Source organism: Haematobia irritans, chromosome 4 (assembly GCF_050003625.1).
Source record: "Haematobia irritans isolate KBUSLIRL chromosome 4, ASM5000362v1, whole genome shotgun sequence".
In the NCBI taxonomy this organism is placed as follows: Eukaryota; Metazoa; Arthropoda; class Insecta; order Diptera; family Muscidae; genus Haematobia; species Haematobia irritans.
This window is the reverse complement of record NC_134400.1, coordinates 212773350-212786685: the sequence shown is the minus strand read 5'-3', so window position 1 is coordinate 212786685 and position 13336 is coordinate 212773350. Positions and strand designations below refer to the sequence as shown.

General features: G+C 37.6%; 1 protein-coding gene across 1 annotated transcript in view; it reads left to right on the top strand.

Annotated features, from left to right (window-relative positions):
• LOC142235975 (uncharacterized) overlaps positions 1–13336 on the top strand; it is a 123165-nt gene that overhangs the window by 71575 nt on the left and 38254 nt on the right. Inside the window, exon 15 of the mRNA XM_075307226.1 lies at positions 10079–10267. Within this exon, the coding sequence (XP_075163341.1) occupies positions 10079–10267 (189 nt within the window). The remainder of the gene's footprint in view (positions 1–10078; positions 10268–13336) is intronic.

The window sequence follows — 13336 nt, the reverse complement described above, 5'->3', positions numbered from 1 at the left end:
AGTATGATAGGGTTATAGAAGAGTACGGAACATTGGGTCATATGACTGTAGTGCAGTCTCTCAAATCTTCCGACTCTTCCAGACATTACTACCTGCCACATCACGCCGTCGTCAGGCCGGAGAGTAAGACTACAAAAGTCCGTGTAGTCTTTAATGCTTCTTCCCCTACATCAAACGGGTTTAGCTTGAATGATGTATTACACACAGGTCCTGTATTACAACAGGATCTTGTGGTACTCATTCTGAGGTGGAGATTCTTTCGTTATGTCTTCAACGGAGATATAACAAAAATGTATAGGCAAATCCTGGTCCATCCGGATCACAGGCCATATCAGCGGATACTATTTCGGCACGATCCAACTGACATTATCCATGATTACGAACTAAACACTGTCACATTCGGGGTTAACTGTGCCCCATTTTTGGCCATTAGGACGATTATTCAATTGGCAAATGACATTCGCTCTGAGTATCCCCTTGCATCCGATATATTGTTGAATTCGATGTACGTCGACGATGCTTTAGCAGGCGGTCATTCCATTTGTGACACGGTTAAATCCAGGGATCAGTTGATAGCCGCATTGAACTCTGCCGGTTTTTCCATGAGAAAATGGACTTCCAATACGAAGGAAATACTTTCAGATCTTCTTCCGAGTCAGCTCCTTTCTGAGGATTTCCTGGAATTTGATGACCGAAGCACGACAAAAACGTTAGGCATACGTTGGAACGCTTCATCTGATTCCTTTTTCTTTTCCTCTATAGAATTCCCCGATATGTCCAATTATACCAAAAGGGAAGTTCTTTCAAGAATTTCCAGTCTTTTTGACCCTGCGGGATGGCTTGCCCCATGCGTGGTCATTGCGAAAATGATAATGCAAAGGATTTGGGCAGAAGGTACTAAATGGGATGAAGAAATTTCTCATGAATCATTGTCCCTGTGGAAAGCTTTTCAATCTTCATATCCTTTGATAAATTCTATTAAAATTCCGCGGTGGTTTGGGTATACTCCATCATCCGATGTTCAGTTTCATGGGTTCAGTGACGCATCGGAAAAAGCTTATGCCGCAGTCCTGTATGTCCGTGTCGTTCAAGGTACATCCGTTTCTGTCCATCTTGTCGCATGTAAGACTAAAGTAGCCCCTCTTAAAACGATTTCGATCCCGAGACTTGAGTTATGTGGGGCAACACTTCTTTCGGAAATGATCGATCACTTTGTTCCCAAGCTAAATATTCCGAAATATTCGCTTTACTGTTGGACGGATTCAACAATTGTGTTGTCCTGGTTGAGTAAGCCTCCAAATTTTTGGTCCACTTTCGTAGCTAATAGGGTGTCAAAGATTTCTCAAGTCATATGTCCGTCGAACTGGCATCATGTAAGATCAGAACATAATCCAGCTGACATGGCTAGTCGTGGAGTGGGTCCACAGGGCCTTATAGATAATTTCATGTGGTGGAATGGTCCTCCATGGCTTAGTGACCCCGAGGAAAATTGGCCAAAATTCAACTGCCCTTCAACCGACACGATAGATATCGAGCGAAGAAATATTAAGGTCCATTTCTCATACTTCAAGGATTTTAGTGATGTGCTGGAAAGATTTTCCTCGCTGCCAAGGGCAATCCGAGTCATTGCTTATATTTATAGGTTTTTATTTAGCACCCATCCTAAGTTTCGTTCAAATTATCAAAGGGATTCAATAAACATTTCTACTTCTGAGATATTGATGGTTCATGACCGCCTCATTGCTGTTTCTCAGAAAGCAAATTTTCCAAATGAGTATTCGGCTCTATCTGCTAAGAAACCCATTGCTTCGAACAGTCCCATATTAAGTTTAAACCCATTTATTGATGCGGAGGGCATTATAAGAATAAGTGGCAGATTAGTATCTTCTCCAGTCTTGTCATACAACGAAAAGCACCCCATCCTACTCCCACATAACTGCCAGTTTTCTCGTTTATTAGTCAAGTTTATACATGAGGTTTCTATCCATGGAGGAAATCAATTGGTCTTGCGTCTCTTAAGATCCAAATATTGGATTATCAGGGCAAAAAACTTGATCAGAACCACAATTAATAAATGCAAACCATGCATCGTATATAAACACAGATGTCAGACACAGTTAATGTCCGCATTGCCCCCTGAAAGAACCGATCTTTCAAGACCATTTACCCACACTGGGGTGGACTTTGCGGGGCCGTTCGACATTAAACATTACACTGGTCGATGTTGTCGCATTACGAAGGGGTACGTATGCGTGTTTATATGCTTCTCAACCAAAGCAATTCACCTTGAGGCCACATCCGATCTTTCTAAAGACACGTTTCTAGCCGCGTTCTCTCGATTTGCTTCCCGAAGAGGTTGTCCAGCTCATATCCATTCTGACAACGGTACCAATTTTGTTGGTGCCTCTAGATCTTTGGCGAAAGATTTTATTAAGACGTCACATCTCGCTGTTCAGTCCAGGTATGGATTCCAGGGGATTACTTGGCATTTCATTCCACCTGGAGCTCCCCATATGGGAGGGCTTTGGGAAGCTGGCGTCAAAAGTTTCAAAAGCCACTTTCGCAAGGTGGCGGGGAACTTTAAGCATACATTTGAGGAGTTCCAAACTTTACTTGCAAGAATAGAAGCGTGCTTGAACTCACGTCCATTGTGTCCTTTATCCGATGATCCCTCTGAGCTCGCTGCTCTTACCCCTGGTCATTTCTTAATCGGTACTCCGATATTAATGCCAGTTGATCCGGATGTCCGAGAATGTCAGGCGTCGTTGTTAAATAGGTGGCAACGATTGAAAGTTATCCATCAGCATTTTTGCCTCCGATGGAAGGAGGAATATCTGAAAGAGCTACATAAGCGCTACAAATGGAAAATGCCAAACGAGAACCTGCAAGATAATGCGATGGTTGTGGTGAAAGAAGAAAATATTCCTCCAAACGAGTGGCGTCTGGGCCGAATTCAAAAGGTTCGTCCAGGCTCTGACGGGCGAGTTCGAGTTGCTGACATTCTAACGGGCAGGGGGACTATAACAAGACCAATCTCGTAACTTGTTGTCCTCTTTAACGAATCTTCCCAATAGCTTGCTTTCATCCATTTTTAATATGTTTTCCTCAGGTCCTAATAAACCATCTACGATGCGTAACAACACCAATCAAAGAGTTACTGGCTGCTATATTTGTCGTTTGTGCAGACATCCACACGCATTACGCAAGTGCAGGCGATTCTTAGAGATGAATACTGTACGACGCCTACAGGTGGTCAACACATATGGCTATTGTAAAAATTGCCTAGCCCATAAACATTCGCAAGGAAAATGTTTCACTACTACTGGATGTCGTTACTGCCATCAAAACCACCATAGTTTGCTGCACACACATAAGAGACTGCAGTCACAACAGCCATCATTACCGAAAGGAAAAGACAAACGTCACCGAAATCGGCCATCAAACGTAGTAACATCCAAGCGCCATGAAAATACATCATCCTGTAGAAAGCAATATGAAAATCCAAAATCCACATCAACTCTCTCACCTAGTAAGAAAGCAGCAACGCAATCCGCTTCCACCTCCCAAAGCGCATCATTGTCCACTCTCCTTAAGCAGAACAATGTCACCCTGCTCCCCACAGTTTTAGTCCGCATAATAGCCAAAAATGAGAGACATAAGGTACGATGCCTCCTAGACTCTGCGTCCAATTATAGCCGTATATCCTCGGCAGTGGTTAACAAGTTCCGTCTTACTACATATACACTCAACGATGAGACCTTTTGTCCTACCACTATGTCCTCCGTTTATGACTCTACTATAACAATCGAAGTCATTTTGCGGGTTAATAGCCGCATATCTATCCACACCCCCGAAAAATCCATTTCCAAATCCTACAAGACACGGTTTCACAATATCCTGCTCGCGGATACTGAATTCTACAAGTCTAGCCCGATAGACATAATTCTCGGTGCAGATACTTACTCGCGTGTAATTAGCGAAGGCATTTCAAGCCGACCTGGCCTACCAACTGCGCAAAATACAATTTTTGGTTGGACTATTTATGGCAATTGTCCAATTTAAAAAAAAAAACTGAATATAAACCAACCGATTTTTAAAATGAATACAGTCCTATAACATTTTTTGACAATGCAAAACCAAACAAACAAAACCAAAAGAATACTATAACCCACTTGAATTATATTGATAAGAGATACGTAGCAAAGTATACACCAACAGTCACCATATGTATTTCTTAGATACTATTTTAATCCATGAATTGAATTGTCAGATTTTTATTAATTTAATTTAATCCATGAATTACATTGTGCACGTTCGAATTAATGTAGTATATAATATCTTTAAAAAATGAATTGGAATGTGAACTTAGAATCAATTTAAACTTATACATGATATATTTAGAAATATTTTATTGTATTCGATCTGCAATTAGATTTTACCAATTATTGTTTTACATATGTATGTAGGATATCTAAATATGGCACTACCTAATGTATTGCAGAGATACTGCAAGAGGGGGCGGAATGTTTATGTTACCACAACATAAACCCTACGCATTCTATACTTAATTCCGATTTCCAGTCATGAAATCCCCAATACCAATATTTTTGACAATTATTAATGATTTGCCAACCAAAAGGAAAATTTTCGCCGCAGAATCCCCCAATGTCATATTTAGACTTCCGCAAAATTCTTCTTGCATCTGTCTCATTTGCTTGCTATCGCTATACTGGTGATCTCTCTTTGGGAATATATCTTCGACATTTCATCAAGCGCTACGACAAAATTCATAGGGAATTACTGTCTATGTGATAACATCTGCTTATCTCCCGATTCCCCCGCAGGTGTAATTTCGTCCCACAAATTGCCTTTGCAATAGTGTACTTGTCCACTGACAGAGTACCATACGACTCCCATCAACAGTCGTAATTTATTTATTTCCGTACTCGCTTGATATTAAAACCTTAGATCCATTAACCCTCCGATGATTGAGAAGGTCCCTAGGGACCTTTTTGCCTTTTCAAACTGAAATTACTCCTACTTCAGACCTAAACTCAAAGACATTAGGGATGATGAGAAAAACAAAAAATTCTAAGAACAAAAATACACACATATTTTTTTTTAGTCGTCATTGAGAGAGCAACAAAAGTACATGTGCACCGAATGTATGTGTTTATTGTTTTTTATGATTATTTTTTCTCCCACATACATTCTCAACTTTATTTCTGCGCATCAGTGAAGTAATCCCTAAATGTCTTTCGGCGGTAACACTTGCCGATGGCAAGGTATCTTAAAACTTCCTAACATCGTAATATATCCACATAGTCCATACGTGATATATATTAAACTAAAAAAGGCCGATTAAATACGTATACAATTAAGTTTCTATAGAAATAAAATTTTGACAACATTTTCTATAGAAGTAAAATTTGAAAAAAAATTTGCTAAAGAAATAAAATTTTGATAAAATTTTCTATAGAAATAAAATTCTGACAAAATTTTCTATAGAAATAAAATTTTGACAAAATTTTCTATAGAAATAAAATTTTGACACAATATTCTATAGAAATCAAATTTTGACAAAATTTTCTATAGAAATAAAACCTTCACAAAATATAGAAATAACATTTTGACAATGTTTTCTATATAAATAAAATTTTGGTAGATTATTTTTGGCTCGAGTGGCAACCATGATTATGAACAGATAAGGACCAATTTTTGTGTGATTGGGGATCGCCTATATATAACTTTAGACCGATATGGACCAATTTTGGCATGGTTATTAGCGGTCTTATACTAACACCACGTTGCAAATTTCAAGCGGATCGGATGAATTTTGCTCCTCTAAGATGCTCCGGAGATCAAATCTGGTTAACGGTTTATATGGGGGCTATATATAATTATGGACCGATATGGACCAATTCTTACGTGTTTGTTGGAGACCATATACTAACACCACGTACCCAATCTCAACCGGATCGGATGAATTTTGCTCCTCTAAGAGGCTCCGGAAGTCAAATCTGGGGATCGGCTTATATGGGGGTTATATGTAATTATGGACTGATATGGACCAGTTTTTGCATGGTTGTTAGATACCATATACTAACACCATGTACCAAATTTCAGCCGGATCGGATGAAATTTGGTTCTCTTAGAGGCTCCGCAAGCCGAATCGGGGGATCGGTTTATATGGGGGCTATATGTAATTATGGACCGATATGGACCAATTTTTGCATAGTTGTTAGAAACCATATACTAACACCATGAACCAAATTTCAGCCGGATCGGATGAAATTTGCTTCTCTTAGATCAATCGCAAGCCAAATTTAGGGGTCCGTTTATATGGGGGCTATACGTAAAAGTGGACCGATATGGACCAATTTTTGCATGGTTGTTAGAGACCATATACTAACACCATGTACCAAATTTCAGCCGGATCTTCTTTTAGAGCAATCGCAAGCCAAATTTGGGGGTCCGTTTATATGGGGGCTATACGTAAAGGAGGACCGATATGGCCCATTTTCAATACCATCCGACCTACAACAACTACTTGTGCCAAGTTTCAAGTCGATAGCTTGTTTCCTTCGGAAGTTAGCGTGATTTCAACAGACGGACGGACGGACGGACATGCTCAGATCGACTCAGAATTTCACCACGACCCAGAATATATATACTTTATGGGGTCTTAGAGCAATATTTCGATGTGTTACAAACGGAATGACAAAGTTAATATACCCCCATCCTATGGTGGAGGGTATAAAAACATGATTTACAAAAAAGGTCCGTAGGGACCTTTTCACACGGCCGTGAAGTTCAGAACTGTCACTCATCGGAGGGTTATGATTTTAATATCAAGCATTTCCACATTTAGTGAAATAAAATTATCAGAATAAGCTATTGTTCGACAAAAGTTTTTTTCATTTCGGGTTCGATTGGGATGCCCAAATTGAAACAGAGTTTGTCCGAGACTGGTTCCTGAGGACCTGTCTATGGGGTGCTCCTGCTAAATTGTCCCAGGACGTGTCCTTTGGGATGAGTCCAAGATGCATCCTGTCCCTTCTATACACCCTAAAACAATCGCTTCTGTAACATATACCCCAAACACATTTTGCTTCAAGCATATATATTTTCAGGAGTGGTCCAAACAAAATATTGTTTGTATTGTTCAAACATATTATGTTTAGATACACGGGTAGAAAAAAAATTAATTAAATTTCCTTTGTGTATGTTATATATATTTTGAAGGCGCCAATTGGTTACTTCCATTCTTTTACTTGCAGCATACTCTCTAGTTCTCTCTTTCTAAACACATATAACATGTTGGCTGATAAGTCCCCGGTCTGACGCATAGATGGCGTCGCTAGTATTAAATGCATATTATTTTTATATAGTACCAACCTTCAAATGATTCGTGTCAAAATTTGACGTCTGTAAGTCAATTAGTTTGTGAGATAGAGCGTCTTTTGTGAAGCAACTTTGGTTATTGGGAAAAAAATGGAAAAAAAAGGAATTTCGTGTTTTGATAAAATACTGTTTTCTGAAGGGAAAAAATACGGTGAAAACAAAAACTTGGCTTGATAATGAGTTTCCGGACTATGTCCCAGGGAAATGAACAATAATTGATTGGTATACGAAATTCAAGCGTGGTGGAATGAGCACGGAGGACGGTGAACGCAGTGGACGCCCGAAAAAGGTGGTTACCGACGAAACCATCAAAAAAATCCACAAAATGATTTTGAATGACCGTAAAATGAAGTTGATCGAGATAGCAGAGGCCTTAAAGATATCAAAGGAACGTGTTGGTCATATCATTCATCAATATTTGGATATGCGGAAGCTCTGTGCAAAAAGATGCCGCGCGAGCTCACATTTGACCAAAAACAACAACGTGTTGATGATTCTGAGCGGTATTTGCAGCTGTTAACTCGTAATACACCCGAGTTTTTGCATCGATATGTGACAATGGATGAAACATGGCTCCATCACTACACTCCTGAGTCCAATCGACAGTCGGCTGAGTGGACAGCGACCGGTGAACCGTCTCCGAAGCGTGGAATGACTCAAAAGTCCGCTAGCAAAGTAATGGCCTCTGTTTTTTGGGATGCGCATGGAATAATTTTTATCGATTACCTTGAGAAGAGAAAAACCATCAACAGTGACTATTATATGGCGTTATTGGAGCGTTTGAAGGTCGAAATCGCGGCAAAACGGTCCCATATGAAGAAGAAAAAAGTGTTGTTCCACCAAGACAACGCACCGTGCCACAAGTCATTGAGAACGATGGCAAAAATTAATGAATTGGGCTTCGAATGCTTCCCCACCCACCTTATTCTCCAGATCTGTTTTCTTGTTCTCAGACGTTTTCTTGTTCTCAGACCTCAAAAGGATGCTCGCAGGGAAAAAATTTGGCTGCAATGAAGAGGTGATCGCTGAAACTGAGGCCTATTTTGAGGCAAAATCGAAGGAGTACTACCAAAATGGTATCAAAAAATTGGAAGGTCGTTATAATCGTTGTATTGCTCTTGAAGGGAACTATGTTGAATAATAAAAACGAGTTTTGACAAAAAAATGTGTTTTTCTTTGTTAGACCGGGGCTGATAAGTCAACCTGTTATGTTTATAAGCTATTTCTAAATTCAGATATGTTTGCATCCAAGCAGAGACCATATACTAACACCATGTTCCTAATTTCAACCGGATCGGATGAAATATGCTTCTCTTAGAGGCTCCTCAAGCCAAATTGGGGGATCGGTTTATATGGGTGCTATATATAATTATGGACCGATGTGGGCCAATTTTTGCATGGTTGTTAGAGACGATATATAACCTATTCCAATTCTATGGACGGACATGCTTAGATCGACTCAGAATTTCAGCATGGCCCAGAATATATACTTTATGGGGTCTTAGAGCAATATTTCGATGTGTTACAAACGGAATGACAAAGTTAATATACCCCCCCATCCTATGGTAGAGGGTATAAAGAGTTGGAATCTTGTTTTTTTAATTTTGAATAAAAACATTTCTTTGAAGCAATTCATTTTTAATCAAACTAAAAAACACTAAGTCATTTAAGAAAGTGATTGAAAATAGTTGCATCTTTAATTAAAAAAGTAATTGAGATATGCTATCAATATTAATTAAATTGGTAATTGAATCAATTAAAATATTAATTGAAATTTGCTAATTAATATTTTAATCAAGTAGTTTTTATGTCCAATTTGAAAGTGATCTACACTATCATTTTCGTGAGTGAATCAGAAAACAATTTTTTTTGTGTGGATGGTATGTTACGTACTATTCGATAAGATTATATATAATATTAGATTAGACCAATATTCAACTAAAAAATAAATAATTCAATGAAATATGTAACTAAATTAGGAATCTACCACGTAAAATAATTGAATTATGTAATTCGACCAATTAACTCTCTATTAACCACAATGGGCTGAATAGTCCAAGTGAGCCTGAAATAACCGGCTGTCACTATATTTAAGCCCATTATCATGTTGGTAATCCATTAAATATTACACAGAAAATAATATTATAATTTTTGAGCTAACAATAAATTATTGTGAAGAAAATTTTCAAGTTCAAAAAATTTTTTTTTTATATAACAAAATGTTTGTTGATATAACAAAATTGGTTGTTAAGTGACTAAAATCTTAACTGTATTTACAAATTACGTTGTTAGCTGAATTTTAAACATAATTTTAATTGTATTGGCAATCAAGTTAATTGATATTTTTTGTGTGTATTTAGATCAATTAATTTTGTGATTAAACCAAAACAAGATATATATATATATATATATATATATATATATATATATATATATATATATATATATATATATATATATATATATATATATATATATATATATATATATATATATATATATATATATATATATATATATATATATATATATATATATATATATATATATATATATATATATATATATATATATTACTATCTTTTTTATTATTATTATATTTTTTTTTTTCACTGTATGATAATAGTATTTCGTTTTATTTATTAATTCTATTTCAAACTATTTCTTTTTGTAGCAATGGCATTATCGGTTGTATTTCTGATACCCACAATTTTGGTGTATTTGTTCCTGAAAGATTTGCGCGAAAAACTAGGAAATCGTATCTTGATTTCCTACCTATTCTCCATTGCTGTGGGTTACTCAATAATATCATACATAAATATATCTCAGACAAAATTTAATTATTTGGCATGTAGCACACTTGGTGAGTAGAATTTATATGATGATGATGATGATGATGAATAAAAATTTTAAATTTCTTTCGAAATTTTAAAATTTAATTTATATAATTTAATGTTTGAAGATTATTTCATGCAAATGTTGACGGCGACTGCGCTTCAAATTGTACATTAGCTTAGTACCATCATATTGGAAATCAAACGGTTGAACCTTGTTCTGGCGATGCCACAGTGGCTCAGCGGTCATTTCCTATCGAGGAAATTGTATCTGAAAATATAACAAAATCCCCCGGACCTGATGGAATTACTCCGGCGGAGTTGCAAGTAGTGACTGAAAGAATTATCCCTTGGTTGTCGGTGATATATAAAGGATGTATCAACTTACCTTATATGCCAGGAGAGTGGAGTTAAACAAAAGTCGTTTTCATACCTAAAGTGGGGATTTCCGGCCAATCAGTTTATCCTCATTCCTTCTTAAGACTATGGAGAAAATGATCGATATTTATCATAGAATTAGCACCTATTCAGGATTGCTCTTCAAACGACAACATGCTTACTCGAAGGGCAGTTCTACTGAGACCGCATTGCATGAACTAGTCAGCTTTATTGAAAGCTCACTATCTGAATACACAATTGTGGCTTTTCTAGAGATCGAAGGGGCATTCAATAACGTCCATTTGAGCTCGATATTAAATGGATTCATAACTCGGAATATTGATCAAGGAATACTTAGGCTGTTAGACCCACTTCTAACGAATATACGTATTTCAGCCACACATACAAAGGTGTGTGAACAGAGGCACTCCCCAAGGAAGTTTTTTATCACCATCTGAGAAGTAATTTGCCAACAAATATTGCCATTAATAAAGGGTGATACGGTCAAAATTTGGTCAAGGGAAAACACGTGTAAATCGGTGAAATCGTTTATTTAAAAAATCAAATTAAATTTCTTTTTCAAGTTCAATTAGTATAAAATTCAGAAATAATATTCAGTTAGGCTTTCGCTTTTCTAAATCCGAATTGCCAGGCCTCACGCTTGACACCTGCCATCAGATTTTGTACAGCCACCTTGTCCACCTTCTTCGCCGCAGAAAGCCAGTTTGCCTTGAACTGCTGTTCGTCCTTAGAAGTTTTTTTTGGTCTTCTTTAGGTTCCGCTTGACAATAGCCTAGTATTTTTCAATTGGGCGGAGCTCTGGCGTGTCTTGTCCTTGGGAACCACCTGCACGTTGTTGGCGGCGTTCCACGCCATGGCCTTTTTACCGTAATGGCAAGATGCCAAATCCGGCCAAAACAGTACGGAACAACCGTGTTTCTTCAGGAAAGGCAGCAGACGTTTATTCAAACACTCTTTCACGTAAATTTCTTGGTTGACAATCCCGGAAGCTATGAAAATGCTGCTTTTCAAGCCACAGGTACAGATGGCTTGCCAAACCAGATATTTCTTTGCGAACTTTGACAGTTTTATGTGCTTGAAAATATCTGCTACCTTTCCCCTTCCTTTTGCCGTATAAAACTCCTGTCCCGGAAGCTGCTTGTAGTCGGCTTTGATGTAGGTTTCGTCGTCCATTACCACGCAGTCAAACTTCGTCAGCATCGTCGTGTACAGCCTCCGGGATCGCGCTTTGGCCGTCGTATTTTGTTTATCATCGCGATTTGGAGTCACTACCTTCTTGTAAGTCGATAGTCCGGCTCGTTTTTTGGCTCGATACACCCAGCTTATTTGCGGCATCTCGGAGAGAGAGGTTAGGGTTTCTCTTTGTCGTCTCAGCGGCTTCCGGTTTTCGATTTCCCCCGATCCAGACTTCCTGGCTGTCAACAAACGTTCTCCAAACACTTTAATTACAATTGTAATTATTGATTTGGCAACTTTTAGCGATTTTTCCAGCTTTGCGTGCGAGTAGCTCGGATTTTCGCGATGCGCGAGCAAAATTTTGATACGCTGCTCTTCTTGCTTGGACGGCATTTTGACAACTGAAGAGTGAATTCCAAAAATCAAAATAGGAGCAACATTCTACACACACACACCTTCAAAATGAGGGGTGTTCAGGTTTTTTAAATGCAAAATTGAAAGAAATACGTCAAGTTTATATTGATCAAATTTTGACCGTATCACCCTTTATATACTCAGACAGTCAATCTGCAATAAAATCCTTGGTCTCTGCGCTCCTTAACTCGAAAACGGCCATAGACTGCCGCAAATCTCTCAACGAAATGGCCGAGCAGTACAATATTCATCTAATATGGGTGATTGGCCACAGGAACATACCGGGTAACTGCGAAGCGGATGAGTTAGCAGGGCTAGGAACTACCTTACATATTCCAGCAGATACCTGCAAGCTCATACTGCGTGAGAAGGTTGTTAGGTCATGTAGTTGCACGCAGAGAAGGAATATGATCACCTCAAACATGTTTCAAGATGTTATGTTATTTTTGTATGATAACCATGTAACATGTTTGTCACTAAAATGTTATTTTCTCGTCAAATATAACCTGCTTTCCGAAATCAGATACATGCTTTCCGAAAAAATAACATGGTTGCGAAAACCATGAACATGAACATGTTTGAGGTGATCATATTCCTTCTCTGGGTGTGCAACGGCACCAAGCAAATATGGCCCCATTTGAACCTAAACCGCACACTAAATATGCTAGTGTCCTCAAGACGTTAGATATCACTCCTAATATCTGTTACAATGGGTCGCTGCCACGCTTGCCACAGTTGGTAGAATTCTACTAAAAATGGTAGATTCTTTACTGTTTGGTAGATTGGTAGAATTATTGATGTTTTCGTAGATTTTTTCAAATATTCCTTTCAAACTTAGAGGTACTTCACAAATTTTCTATAAAAAATAAAATTTGGACAAAATTTTCTTAAAAACATAAAATTTTCCAATGAAATAAAATGTTCACAAAATTATTTATAGGAACAACATTTTTACAAAATTTTCTATACAAATAACATTTTGACAAAATTTCTAAAAAAATAAAATTTTGACAAAATTTCTAAAGAACTAAAATTTTGACAAAATTTTCTATAGAACTAAAATGTTGACAAAATTTTCTATAGAAATAAAATTTTGTGAAAATTTTCTA